Here is a 15,327-nt window from a genome sequence, read left to right as displayed (position 1 = left end):
AGAGAAAAAGGTGGGAGGAAGGCAAGCAACTCACCACCGGGAGTCATCCTCCTGGATCTAACCTGCTGCAGAGGACACACCGGTCCTGGCCAGAGAAATGAGCAGCCCCTGGAAATGGGGACCTTGTCTCCCTCAAAACCACANCTATTGGTGCGTTGAATCTTGCCCTCATCCCTGCCTCTGTCTCCCATTCCATCTACATCAGCCCCAGACGAGGAACAGAGACTGAGCTCACACTATCAGTCACCGCTCTACTCTACTATCCACTGCCCCGCATGGTTTTCGTACACCCCTACTTTTCCATGGCTCCCGACACCTGGCCTGTGGGGATACACACCTAGCACCCCTGACTGTGTCCTACGAAGGGTGCATGTTGGGGAGCAAGGAGAGAGAAGGGCTGAGGGGCCCCATGGGTGGTGGGAGGGACTGGGGGGAAGGGTAGGGATAGGGGTGCAGGTTGGGGAATGTTGGAGAAAGGAGAAAAGGGCACTGGGCAGCCCACAGATCTAGACAAAGTGGGGTGCAGGTTGCGTTGAGCTGGGGGTGTTGGGAGGGAGGAAAAAAGGGGGCTGAGGGGCCAAACGGATGGGGGGGATGAACTGAGGGGGCTGTTGGGGAGGAAGGGGGGCTGAGCAGTCCATACGGGTGGAGGCATGGATGGAGGCGCAGGTTGTGGTGAGCTGGGAGAATGTTGGAGAGAGATGGGGGCTGAGGAGTCCCATGAGTGGAGGAATGAACTAAGGGATACAGGTGTGTGGGTTGGGGAAAGTTGTTGCAGGCTGGGGGGTGTTGGGGAGGAAGGGGGGGGCTGAGGGGCACTATGGGAGGAGATATGGATGGGGGAAAGGTAGGGATGGGGTGCAGTTTGGGGTGGCCTAGGAGGTGTTGGAGGGAGAAGAAAGGAGGACTGAGGAGCCCAACGGATGGGGGGATAGACGGGAGTGGGTTGGTTTGGGCTAGAGAAACGGGGGTGCAGATTGAAGAAGGTTGCAGGCATGGGGGGCGGGGCGGGGCGGGGCGGGTGGGTTGGGGACCGGGGAAGTTGGTTGGGGAAGGTTGGGGCAGGCTAGGGGTGGATGGGGTGCAGGTTGAGGAAGGTTGCGGCGGGCTGGGAGGTGCGGGGGAGACGAGGAAAGTCGTGGCAGGTGGGTTGGGGAAGGTTATGGTGGGTTGGGGACCGGGAAAGTGGGTTGGGGCAGACTTGGGGTGCGGGTTAGAGAAGGTTGCAGCGGGCTGGGAGTGCGGGGGGGGGGCGAGGGAGGGTGGGGGGTGCTCAGTAGAGAACGTTGCGGTTAGCTAGGGGTGCGGGGGACAGGGGTGGGCTCGGGGTGTGGATTAGAGAAGGTTGCGGCGGGCTGGAGATGTAGGGGGACGGGGTGGGCTCAGGGTGCAGGGGGGAGGTTGCGGCGGGCTGGGGTTGCGGGGGGGCGAGAGAGGGTGGAGCAGGGCGGGGGGGGGGGGGGGACTGGGGGGCACCCTGGGGGTGCATGTTAGCATAGGCACCAGGTTTGTATAATTTTTGGTGGTGCCCAAAATGGTGGTGCCCCCACCCCTGCTCCCGCCTGTAAGCCGATATATATATTTTATTAAATAGTGTAAACATGGACTGGAAGCCGTAAGCATTTAAGTGCAATGTTGCTCTTTATTGCACAATATCACTATCAGAAAAATCCATTGTTGATTATTAGCGGTCCTACAAATCAAGAATTTGTTGCTGGGATAAAATGAAGCTACAACGCCACAAGATTACAAGGGTCAATTAAAAGTGGAAAGTCAGCTTGTTGCCTGCTTCAACATACAGTATTATATTTTGTTGCACCTGTTGTGACAAAGTGGGAATGTTCTTAATGTTTTCTCTGAATACTGTGTGGGTGCCTCAGTTTCCCCTGCAAGGTGCCAACTGAAGGTGTTGGGGACAAAGAGATCAGATGGCCTCCTTGTCCTGAAGAGACACAAAGGCCAGAGGAGGGAGTGTCAGTTTGGAGCTGGTTCGGGAAATGGGGAGAGGCCCAGAACTTGGGTCTGGGCTCCCCACCCCCAAGATGGACCTGACTGAGGGGTCCTGTTTTCTGTACCTACAAGCTCTGTTTTAGACTGTGTTCCTGTCGTCTAATAAACCTTCTGTTTTCCCGGCTGGCTGAGAGTCATGTCTGACTGCAGAGTTGGGGTGCAGGGACCTCAGGCTGCCCCAGGACTCCGCCTGGGCGGACTCGCTGCGGGAAGCGCACGGTGTGGAAGGGCATGCTGAATGCTCCGAAGTCAGACCCAGGAAGGTGTAAGCTTCTTGCCCTGGAGACAGTCTACTCAGAGAGAGGAGGCTCCCCCAGAGTCCTGACTGGCTTTGTATGGAGTAATTCCAGAGCATCCCAGCATCCCCTTCCACACCATGCGCTTCCCGGAAGACCGCACAGGCACTAACACTCCCTCCTCTGGCCTTTGTCTCTTTTCCAGGCATTAGGAGGCCACCTGATCTCTTTGTTCTCCATCACCTTCAGTTGGCACCTTGCAGTAGAGCGGCCCAGGCCATTAATTGTCCAGAGCCAGGGTTTCGGCCATTCTCTGTGCAGACACCATCACACTGGCCCTCTAGGGCTCTACAACAATCACACAACCTCTTATCCCACCATCTAGATCCTTAAAAAATACATAGGGGAAACTGAGGCACTCACACAGTATTCAGAGAAAACATTAAGAACATTCCCACTTTGTAACACCTGTATACGACCAGTTATATACTTTAAAGGGTGTAAAATAATCAAGTATTGTGCTAAACACAATGATACTCCAAACTGACCACCAACTTTAAGTTGTGTGTTTTTCCCCTCAGGTGAGGGCTCTGGGGTGGGGCTGGGGATGAGGGGTTCACAGTGCAGGAGGGTGCTCAGGGCTGGGGCTCAGGGTTGGGGTGCTGGGGGCGCAGGCTCTGGGGTGGGGCAGGGCTGGGGATGAGGAACTTGGGGTGCAGACAGGCTGCCCCAGGGCTAGGGCCAGAGAGGACCCCCCCACACACACTGGCAGCAGCAAGCTCCAGGGGAGGGACCCCCTCCTCTTCCCCCACAGCACACTCACTCTGCACCACGGTCACTGCACAGGCTCCTAGGGCCTCTCTCAGGTCCAGAAAGCCCACTCGCCTCCCCTATAGTGGGTACCGGGGGGTGGGGTTTGCAATCATGTGTGGCCTCCCCTGCTGCTGCCCCTCACCATAGCCTTACTGGGGATGGGGCTGCCCCTTGCCGAGTGTGGAGAAGGAGTGGGGACTGCAGGGTGATGGCTGGGGGGGTGGGGAGGGCAGGGTGTCACAAAATTCACCCAAGCCCCAGCTGCTCAGGTCTAGGAAGCCCCCCTCCCCAGTGGCGTAGCCAGGTTCTAACATCAGGGGGAGTGAACACATAAAAAAAGCAACAGAGGGTCCTGTGGCACCTTTAAGACTAACAGAAGTATTGGGAGCATAAGCATAAGCTTTCGTGGGTAAGAACCTCACTTCTTCAGATACATAAAAAAAGGTGCCACCCGACATATCACATTACTAATCAGGTAGTAGGGTTACAATGTTATAACAAGAGATTATGCTATTACCATTATCCAGTCAACTTGCTGCCACAGAGTGTGGGGGGGGCACAAGGCCCTGCACCCCCGGCTTCCTGTGATTCACCATGACTCTCAGCCAGCCAGGTCTTGCAGGCACAGACAACAGGACCCCCCCCATTAGGTGAATCTTGGGGTCCCAGGACATCACAACCCCCTTGGGGGGTCAGAGCCCCGTCTGCCTCCCAGCCATTCCACCAGCCAGCTCCTGAAACTCTCCCTCCCCCCAGGGTCTCCTCACCCAGCCTTTGTTCAGTTTCCCAAGCAAAGGTGTCACCTGGCCTCTAACCCCTTCCTGGGTTCTCACCTTACATGCTCAGGTATTCTCCCTCACGGCCAGTCTCCCATCCCCCAGTGCAGACCGTCCCAGCCAAACCCCTCTGCAACCTTCCCAGGCCAACACTTCCCACCCAGCATTCAAAGACCACATTAAGAACAGTCCCAGTTCGTCAGACTTGCACACTACTATTTTGAATTAGTGATAATTCACAGAGAGAGAAAGAAGAAAGCTGAATTTAGAGAACAATTATTAACCAGATTCCTGGTTATTCACCAGCCACTTTGCTCCAGTCCACAGCACAAAGCACCATAAACCCAGTAGAATCTGGCCAAGAGACTATTCACCTCAAATTGGCATCTGCTACACCACCACCACCACCCCCCATTCCCAGTCACCACTATTCAGGAGATAGCTAAGTGAAAAGGTGGCATGGCTGAAGCATTTAGCAGGCAATTGAAAACTAGTATAGAGTCTGTACAGTCCCTGAGAACACTGCTTAATTCTGAGCACTGGGTCTGCAGCTAGTCAGCAGTGAGACTGAGGAGACAGTACTGGTACCTTAAAGCACATTTGCCCCTCCTTCTTCACAAGCTACACTAAGCACAGTTTCACAACCCTGGGCGCAGCACTGGGGGGGTAAGTTCAGGAGGGGGGGCAACAACCCAAAGTCGCTCCTTTGCCTCCTGGTCCTGCCGTTCCCTCAGCCCCCAGCCTCTGCTGAAGAGAGACCACGAGGAAAAAACATCCCCCTCCTTTTCCTTCCTTCTCCACCGGCACCAGCTGGGCTTCAGAGCCCCCTTCCCTGCCACGCGGCTACCTCGCTCTGCATGGAGCTGCCGGGGACCAACGGGGCTGCTGCTCCTTAGCCCCCCCCGCCGCACTGCCACCCCTTCCCCTCCCAGAAGAGCCCACGCCGGCTTAGGGAGCCGGGCAGCTGCAGGCGGGCCGGAGCCTCGTCCTCCTCATCCCCAGGGAGCCCGGCAACCAGCCGATGCTAGCGAGCAGGGCTGGGGATGAGGGAGGCGGCACGAAGCCCAGAGCCAGCCGTCGGCCACACGCAAAACCCAGCTCCAGACTCCGAGTCTGGAGCCCAGTGCTGGCTGCCTGGAAACTGGAAAGGCACTGCTTTTGGAAAATGTGCACAGAAAGGAGCGGCCGCTCCCCCACAGCTACGCTACTGGGCGGGGGGGGGGGACGCTCCGGGGTGGCGGCAGGGGCTGGTGCCCGCTCCAGGCAGGGCCAGGGGAGAAACCCAGCTCCAGATATTGGTGCAGCAGAGCCCCCAGCCTTGAATATTCCTGGTGCTCGGGCACTACGAGCCCATATAACCTGCCGCCCCTGCACGTTAGAGAAGGTCGCACCGGGCTGGGGATGCGGGGGGGGGAGAGGAAGGTTTTGGCGCCCTGGGGGTGTGGGTTAGAGAAGGTCACGGCACCCTGGGGGTGCATGGGGAGTGGGTGCGGGTTAGAGAAGGTTGCGATGCGCTGTGGTCACTGGCTGAGACACAAACAGCTCTCGCTCCCAATTCCCTACTTTGGGCGTACTGAGCATGCTCAACCGAACTGAGCATGCCCAGTAACTACTTCCGATTTGCTGCCTCCTCATTGGAGGGGTTTAAAAGGATTAAGGGGGCAAATCGCACCGGGGGGCTGTAAGGGTCTGAGCAGGGGGCAGAAATTTACTGGCTGGGGGGATCAAGTTACTGTAGGTAGCGGCAGAAGAGGGGCTGGAGGGGAAAAATCGGGGGTGGGGGGTGGTAGCCGGGGTTAAGCCCACGGTGGGGGGAGACGCTGACAGAGCCTGTGTAGGGACAAAACCCCCGTTTAGGGAGGGGGAGAGGGGGGAACAGTGACCCCATGGGATGAGCCACCTGCTGTGCTCGCAATGGTGGCAGGGGCCCCCTTCAGCTCTCAGCAGCCATGGGTGGTGGGGGAACTCCCACAGGCCCATGCCACAACAGATGGACCCCAGAGCTCCCAGTCACCGCAGGCAGACTCGAGTTCCACAGCCCCATGCCATTTCAGATGGACCCCGTAGCTCCCATTTGCCACCACAGGCGAACCCCAGAGCTCCCATTTGCCACATGTCGCAGCGGGACCCAGGAGCGCCCAGCCACTGCGGGCAGGGGCAGGGCCCCACAGCTTCAGCTGCTGCAGGCAGCGGGGGAACCCCACAGGCCTACACCACTGCGTATGGAACCCAGAGCTCCCAGCCGCTGCAGGTGGACCCAGGAGTTCCAAACAGCCATTGATGACTTGGGGACCCTGCAGCCCCGCGTCATTACAAATAGACCCCTGTAGCAAACATGATCCCTCTCTGACACAAAAACGATTTAAAAAAAACTACTTATAAACTGGCACGCCGCCAGCTTTTCTGCTGCCCTAGGCGGCGGAAGGTCCCGCCCCGAAATGCCACCCCCCACAGAGGTGGCGGAAGGTCCCGCCACCGAAATACTGCTGCGGTCGCCACCCCCCAAATTGTAGTGCCCATGGCAACTGCCTAGGTCACCTAATGGGTTGTGCCAGCCCTGCTTATCAATCACTATTGGTTGGCACCCCATTGCCACCCGTACTTCTATGCTGCTGCTGGCCAAACCCTCCCGCCAAAATCTAACCCCCAACCCAAAGTTTTAACACCCCCCACAACCCGGAACCCAAATTGAACCAAAAATTGCTCACCCTTACCCCATAACCTGGTCCCCCACCCTTAAGCCAAACCGTAGCCCAATCCTCCCCGCAACCCTAACCGCGAGCTCTGAGCCCAACCCCGCTAAGCCTGACTGCTCCAACCTGCAGCCCAGCTCTCCACTCCCACACTGTGCAAACCTCCAGGAATCCTGTTTAATACAGGCCGCCCGGCTACAGGGACTTCACTCACATGCACAGAAACAGATTCTGCAGCTACAAACATCATGCGCATTTGTTGTGAATCTGTGAACACCCCCCTGCGGCTTTTCGCCAGGCAGGACGGCAGCGCCTGCTACTGGGGGTCTCCAGAATCGGTGCCACTCGGCCTCGACCTGTTTCTCACGGGCGTTCGCTGAGCTCTGACTGCACAATGCCCTGACAGCTCCACAGGGCCGCCCAGAGGGGTGGGGCAAGTGGGGCAATTTGCCCCAAGCCCCGGGCCCCATGAAAATATAGTATTCTATAGTATTGCAACTTTTTTCTATAGAAGTGGCCCTCAAAATTGCTTTGACCCAGGCTCCCTGAATCCTCTGGGCAGCCCTGCAGCTCCGCCCAGCATTGCTTTCAGAAAGCGTCACCTAGGCTCAGCCCAATGGGAGATTAGCTGTCAGAAAACGTCAGTGAGGGCCCTGTGGAAGATCAGCTTTCAGAAAACCTCACCTCACTAGGCCCAATGGGAGATCAGCTTTCAGAAAACGCCGGGCAGGCCGGCACCACAGCTCTTCTCAAGTCGCCAGGCAGCGAGCACCCCGCCCCACCCCTCTGTAACATAGCAGCTCTTCCCACACTCACCAGCGGGCACTAACCGGCCCCACACTGCCTTCCAATCCAGGCACTGCCACGTGCCTCAACTGCTCCCCCACGCTCTTCCGTTCTGCGGTCAGTTGCCCAGAGGTGCCGTCACGATAGTGCACCTAAGACATAGGCAATAACACAACAAAGCCAGGTAACAGCTTAGTTAAGAGAGAGAAAAAACTCAGCGGTTTAGTCTCAAAACCACCAGGAAACATAATTTTGGCACAACAACAAATTTGTGTAATCTTCTGTAATCTCTCTTTTCTAATTTATTCAAAGTGCCCGGCACTCCTTCACCACGTCGGGCAACAGGCTTCCAGCTCAGGGTGACCACACCCCCAGTCAATGGCAGGCTCCCAATAAGCTACACTAAAAATATGGGTCTCAACCCCAAAACTTACTCAAATTTTACACCAGTGTCCCCAAACTGCCAGCTTTTAATATTCAAATAAGATATGCCACCCTCAGTCAACTCCTCTTGCTCTCCAGTGGAAGCCTGCCACCAGAGAACAACGTTGATATTTAAATTAGCTAGTACATCGCTCAGTCAAGTCTCTCTGCTCTCCAGCAGGTGACGTCGGAGAGCTCTGAGCTTGCTCACTTACCTTTCTCCCATTAGCTTCAGGCTCCAGGTTTCACAAATGCATAAACCATGTGGGATTCTACCAGAATATCACTTACTCACTTGGGTTAGCAGTTGAGGAATGTGGTGCTGCTCTGAGGGGATGTACTTGCATACTTGGGATATTATTGCAAAGATACAATTAGAATTTCTGTTAGACAATTTGAAGGGCAATTTATATTTGGCAAAAACCTTATTTAGTGAAAGAAATGCTGTAGTGACAATATAGTTACTGGGGCTACAAAACACTTTCCCTCCTGGGTGAAACAAGAAGTTAGAATTAGAAAATTACATAGTTTGTTCCAATGTTGGTACAGGTTTAATTTTGCTTATGTAACCCTCCTTCCCATCTGAGTTAGAATCATAGAATATCAGGGTTGGAAGGGACCTCTGGTTCAGTATCTAGGGGTTCCGTTTCAATAACGCAATGCAAAACCAGCTTGAGCCCCCACCCAGTGACCTGGGACAATTACATACCACCTGCCGGGTGCCTCTAAGAAGCAATACTTCCCCTCTCACAAGCACAGAGTCTGAGTGTAGCAGAAAATGTTTAATGACATGAGGTAAACGACATCAGCATTAAATTGGGAAAACACCACAAACAGGATTCATAACACAAACCATGAGCAAAAGACCCACCCCCAAAGTCTCAAAAGTCCAACACCCCAAAAGTCTCTTGAGTCCAGCAACCAAAGAATCACCCAAAAGTCTCTGTCCCTGGTCAGTGCAGCCCCAGAGTTCAAAAGTTTATCTGCACAGTCTTACCCCCACCCCCTAGCCTGGGTGGAAATGGGGGGGAGAGAAAGGGGCACATGGGATATTAAGGGGCACCTGACGTGGTCCGAGGCCGACTGCCCTGCCTGTCCATGGGGTTCTACTGCAGCCTTCACCATGAGCTGCTCCACTCCACCAGCTGCTCTGCTCCACCAGCTGTCCTGTGAGCCACTCAAGCCATCCCACAAACTGCTCCAGTCCACTCCACATCTCGTGGGCCACACCAACCATCCCGCAAACTGCTCCGCTCTGCCAGCCGCTCAGCAATAAATGTTTAGGTTCCCCCACAGTTAACACAGCACTCAGTGATTTCAGCTTGTAGTAAGGGAGCCCCCGGTACTAGTACACCCTTGGCCTAAATTGATTTCAGCATAGTAGCCTGTAACTAAACTCTTAACAAAATAAAAATTAGCTCTGCTATTTAACAGTAGAGAGAGAAGATGGTATAACTGGAATTTCAGGCCATTTTTATTAAAAAAAAAAAAAAAAAGTGGGGGGAGAGAGAAGGGAGAAAGAAGATAGACAGGCCAGCCCACTCACTCTCAATTCATTGGGTTTTGGAACCCATGTCCCTTGTCTAGCGAGTGCTACTTAGGTGATGGTGAGACCCTCTGTCATAAAACAGTTTCATTGTCCTTGATTCACACAATCAGGGTAACAACACTTTATTCCTCCTGCCCCAATAACAGAGAAACTGGGGGTCCCACAGCAGCCAAAGTGACCATTTTGGGCTGCCATGGTCTCATGCTAGGCGGGGCGGGTGTGCCTATGCAAACAAGATCAGCCCCTGAAGTTCTTTTCCACAACTCACCACAATTCACCACCAGATGTCACGGTAGAGCTCATCCTGACTCTGCTTACATTTATTTTATGTTATTTTATCATCCTGCTGTAGCACTCTTTTTTGATACTTTATGGCATTTGTTATATTTTGTTTTTTAAAAACAAAATCAGCTTTTCTTAATGTTTGGGTTTTAAATTAAGCATTGTTTGCCGTTTCAAATTTTGCTTTAGATTTTTGGTTTCTGATGGGATATTTAAGAGGATTTCAGATTTAATACTAAAATTTGGACAGATTTAGATTATTTAGATGGACTTGGAGTAAATCCTGTTTACTATTTTATTTTAATAAAGGTTATCTTGCTGTAAACCCTGGCCGGGGGGAGAGGAGATGAGCTGGCCTTTAGCAAGGAGCAGAGGCATGGCCACCATGAGGGGTGAAGCCAGGTGATGAAGCGGACAGAGCTGGCCACTCTGCATTACCCTGACTGGCCCCCAGGTGCCACTGCTGCGCCAATTGAGACATCCTCTCTGCATTACCCTGACTGGCCACCGGGTGTCACTGTTGCTTCATGGGCGATAGTGCAACAGAGGGTCCTGTGGCACCTTTAAGACTAACAGAAGTATTGGGAGCTGCTCCCAATACTTCTGTTAGTCTTAAAGGTGCCACAGGACCCTCTGTTGCTTTTTACAGATTCAGACTAACACGGCTAGCCCTCTGATACGATACACTGTGCATTACCCTGACTGGTTACCCGGTGCCACTGCTGCTCCAAGGCAGACACACACACACACTCTCTGCGTAACCCTGACTGGCCACTGGGTGTCACTGCTGCTCCAAGGAAAACACCTTCTGTGCATTACTCTGACTGGCCACCAGGTGTCACTGCTGCATCATGGGAAACATGCTTTGTGCATTATCCCAATTGGCCACTAGGTGTCACTGCTCCACCATGGGAGACACCCCTAGGTTTGGTCGGGACGCAATTTGTCCCGATATTTCACACTCCTGTTTTTGTTTTGTTTTGTGGCGGGACTCGGCTTTTTTTTTTTTTTTTTCTCCACAGACCCCCTCCACCCCACCCCCCCATCTGTCCCGATATTTTCTTCATCCCATCGGGTCACCCTAGACACCTCTCCCCCTCTATGCATTGCCCCAATTGGTCACTGGGTGCCACTGCTGCTCCAAGGGCGACACACTCTCTGCATTACCCTGACTGGACACCAGGTGTCACTGCTCCTCCATTGGAGACACACCCACCTCATGCATTACCCGACTGGCCACTGGGTGTCACTGCTCCACCATGGGGAACATCCTCTGTGCATCATCGTGACTGGCCACTGTGTATCATTGCTGCTCCATGGGAAACACAATTTGTGCATTACCCTGACTGGCCACCAGGTGCCACTGCTCCTCCCTTGGAGACACCCCCCCGTGCATTACCCCAACTGGCCACTGGGTGTCACTGCTGCTCCAAGGGAGACACACTCTCTGCATTACCCTGACTGGCCACCAGGTGTCACTGCTGCACCATGGGAAATACAATTTGTGCCTTACCCTGACTGGCCACTGGGTGTCACTGCTGCTCCCTGGGACACACCGTCTGTGCATTAGCCTGATTTGCCACTGGGTGCCACTGTTGCGCCATGAGAAACACAATTTGTGCATTACCCTGACTGGCCATCAGTTGCCACTGCTGCGCCAAGGGAAACATGCTCTTTGCATTACTCCACTTGGCCACTAGGTGTCACTGCTCCTCCATTGGAGACACACCCACCTCATGCATTACCCTGACTGGCCACTGGGTGTCACTGCTGCTTCAAGTGAGACATACTCTTGCATCTGAACAGGAGTACTTGTGGCACCTTAGAGACTAACAAATTTATTTGTATGCATCCGAAGAAGTGGGCTGTAGTCCACGAAAGCTTATGCTCNAACAAATTTATTTGTATGCATCCGAAGAAGTGGGCTGTAGTCCACGAAAGCTTATGCTCTAATAAATTTGTTAGCACTCTGTATGCATCCGAAGAAGTGGGCTGTAGTCCACGAAAGCTTATGCTCTAATAAATTTGTTAGTCTCTAAGGTGCCACAAGTACTCCTGTTCTTTTTGCGGATACAAACTAACACGGCTGCTACTCTGAAATCTTGCATCTGAAGAAGTGAGGTTCTTACCCACGAAAGCTTATGCTCCCAATACTTCTGTTAGTCTTAAAGGTGCCACAGGACCCTCTGTTGCTTTTTACAGATTCAGACTAACACGGCTACCCCTCTGATACTCTCTGCATTACCCTGACTGGCCACCGGATGGCACTGCTCCACCATGGGAAACCTCCTCTGTGCATCATCCTGAGTGGCCACCGGGTGCCACTGCTCCTCCCTGAGAGACCCCTCCCAGTGTATTATCCTAACAGGTCACTAGGTGTCACTGCTGGTCCGAGGGAGATATATGCTCTGCATTACCCTGACTGGCCACAGGTGTCACTGCTCCACCATGGGAAATACAATTTGTGCCTTACCCTGATTGGTCACTGGGTGTCACTGCGCCTCCATGGGTGACACACAATTTGCATTACCCTGACTGGCCACTGGGTGTCACTGCTGCTCCCTGGGACACACCCTCTGTGCATTACCCTGACTGGCCATCAGGTGCCACTGCTGCGCCAAGGGAAACATGCTCTGTGCATTACCCTGATTGGACACTGGGTGTCATTGCTGCTCTGCTATTTCTTATGTTACACTCTGTGAAATACCCCGTCTGGCCACTGGGTGTCACTGCCGGTCCAAGGGAAACACCTTCCGTGCATTACCCCGAGTGACCACTGGATGTCACTGCTGCTCCAAATAAATTTACTCACTGCATTACCCTGACTGACCACCGGGTGTCACTGTCGCTGCAACTGAAACACACTCTATGCATTACCCCAACTGGCTGCCGGGTGTCACTGCTCCTCCATGGGAGAAACACACATAAGAAAGGCCGTACCGGGTCAGACCAAAGGTCCATCTAGCCCAGTATCCTGTCTACCCACAAAAAGCAACAGCGGGTCCTGTGGCACCTTTAAGACTAACAGAAGTATTGGGAGCATAAGCTTTTGTGGGTAAGAACCTCACTTCTTCAGATGTAAGTAATGGAAATTTCCAGAGGCAGGTATAAATCAGTGTGGAGATAATGAGGTTAGTTCAATCAGGGAGGGTGAGGTGCTCTGCTAGCAGTTGAGTTGTGAACACCAAGGGAGGAGAAACTGCTTCTGTAGTTGGATAGCCATTCACAGTCTTTGTTTAATCCTGATCTGATGGTGTCAAATTTGCAAATGAACTGGAGCTCAGCAGTTTCTCTTTGGAGTCTGATCCTGAATTTTTTTTGCTGTAAGATGGCTACCTTTACATCTGCTATGGACACAAGTCAGATATCAGGAATGGCAATATACAAAAACCTGTAGGAGAACACTTCAACCTCCCTGGCCACACAATAGCACCCTGTAGTCTCCCATGGGCTGGGGCACATCCACCTCGGGGGAGGGTCTGTCTGCCCCAATGCAACCCAGAGGGAGGGTCCACACCTCCTATCAGGCTCAGTGGGATGCACTCTCTTGCCCGCCATGGTCTCCTATGGGTCATATAGGATCTGTCTGCCCCAGGGATGGTCCATGCCATGCTGAGGAGAGTTCATGCTGCCTGCCAGCCTCAAGGTGTCACTCCTCACACATCTTCATGGGGATTTTGGGGAGATTCTTGTTGTTGTAATGGGATCACAGAGCACGAGTGGCTGGTTGAGTATCTTCAGGGCTATGGGGTCTGGGCCCGAGAGGTGTGAACTCAGAGTCATGGCTCCGGGCTCGAGAGAAAAGGGGCTGAGTCTAGAGATGCCCAGAGATGCACTGTCACCCTACAGCTCCACTACTGCAGCACCCAAAAGCCTCACTCAGGTCCGGGCCTCATTGTGTTGGGTGCTGCATGGAAAATCAGAGAGAAACAGAGATGTCTGGAGATGGATAGATGAGCATCTCTGGCATACAGAGGAGGGGTGGAGAGGTGTGTGTGGCACATTGAGGACAGATGGTGATGCTGCAGGCTGACAGGTTTGTGGGTTTGGCTGGTGGCTGATTGCCACAGCAGCTCCTGCCCCCCCATTTGCTGTGCTGTTTTTGACGTTGACCCATCTCTTGCAGCCACCACCAAGCAGAGCCTGGCCACAGAGCAGCGCTACAGCAGGTGCATGGACCAGCTGCACAAGGTGCTCCTCATCTGCTCCGAGACGGACAAGCACGTGGGCTCCTGGCTGCTGAACAACCTGCCCCAGATCTCACCCTCTCCTGCTACCGGAGTAGCCTGCTCACCACTGAGACCAAGACCAGCCCCCAGCTGCCCTGGCAGCCACTGACCCTAATGTGGAGAGCCTGATGTGTGGTGGGGGGAAACATCCCAGTATCTCCTCTGTAGGGTCAGGACGTACTGTTACAAATTGCTCCCTGTCCCAATTTCCTAATGGTTGCAGTTACAGGACATAGCAATTTTTTTGCTGTCCTGATGCAATTCACCAGCCCTGGGTCTGGGAGTAGCGATTTGTGGCAGATGGGGTATGCATTGTTACAATGTGCTACTTCTGGGAAATCTCTATTTGAAATTGGCACACTCATGAAATGAGTTTTCTAACAATACATTTTTCTAAGTTAGAAAACATTTGTGTTATTGAGATCCAAATTTAATATAGAGATTTCATGGGGTAGGAAACTGTGACAGGGCATAAACCATCTGTCACAAATTGCTACTTCAGGACCAGGGCTGAGGTAACCAAGGAAATCAGGCAGCATTCAAGTGATATGATCACAAATAATAGCCTGACATTAAAAATAAGAAACAAGAGTATTAAAACCTGTAATTTACTATGTCACAGTAAAAACATAGGTGGTGTTATAATAATAATTAAACTAATGTTTTTGAAAAGTCAATAAAAGGAATTAAACTACATTTATAGGAAATTGATACAGAATGGTCAATTCAAGCAATTAGAACAGCAAACAAGACAAACCCTGAGCCCTGCACCCTAATGCTTCAGCTAACCCTGATCCCTGACCATCACCCTATTATATCATAACCCCCACCCTAACCATAACCCTAACCCCTTAACTCTAACACACCTTTGAACCCAAACTCTTACCCAACCTAATCCCTAAAGCTAATCCTAACCCTCGCATTAAACACAACCCTCTAACCCTCAACCCTGCTTCCCAGAACCCTAACCCCTCCCCTAATCCAACTCTCCCTCTCAACCCCTAACCCTTTCCAAACCTAATCCACACCCTAAACCTAACTCCCCCTTAACCTCACCCTAATCCAACCCCTAGACCCTGACCCTGTAAACCCAACCCTAAACCCTCAAACCCCAATTTCCCCCCCTCCATGGGTGGCACCATCCTCTTCCCAGTGGGAGGGGCTGAGGTGGGGGTAGACAGAAAATTGGGGGGGCTGCACCCGCCCTTGCCACAGAGCCCCACCCCTCTCTATGGCTCTGCTCCCTGCTCCTCTTAAGTGCCAGCCCTGCCTCCTGCCCCATCCCCCCATTGCCCTCCTCCTGGCCAGGTTGGCGGCTGGAGACGGCCAGTGGGGGGTGACTGATGCGCTGGCTGGTGCCGTAGGATGGGCAGCTGGGGTGCTCCCCTGTCTCCTCCTCCTGCTGCTGCTCTTGGCCCTGGGGCTGCGGCTGCCCCTCAGCTTCCCGCCGCCCTTCGACTGCTTACAGCCCCCAAGAGCCACCCAGGTGGGGGAACCTGGCTCTCGCAGAGCCCTCGGGGAGCATCAACC

General features: G+C 53.3%; 1 protein-coding gene across 1 annotated transcript in view; it reads left to right on the top strand.

Moving 5' to 3' along the window:
• The window catches only part of LOC117868717, a 22,346-nt gene extending 7,916 nt beyond the window's left edge, over positions 1-14,430 (top strand). The window contains exon 4 of the mRNA XM_034754910.1: positions 13,695-14,430. Coding sequence (XP_034610801.1) covers positions 13,695-13,906 — 212 coding nt within the window. The 3' untranslated portion in view covers positions 13,907-14,430. The remainder of the gene's footprint in view (positions 1-13,694) is intronic.
• Positions 14,431-15,327: the final 897 nt, after the last annotated feature.

Source organism: Trachemys scripta, chromosome 21 (genome assembly GCF_013100865.1).
Source record: "Trachemys scripta elegans isolate TJP31775 chromosome 21, CAS_Tse_1.0, whole genome shotgun sequence".
NCBI lineage: Eukaryota > Metazoa > Chordata > Testudines > Emydidae > Trachemys > Trachemys scripta.
Note: the sequence above shows the minus strand (reverse complement) of the source record. Positions and strands in the feature narration are given on the sequence as shown.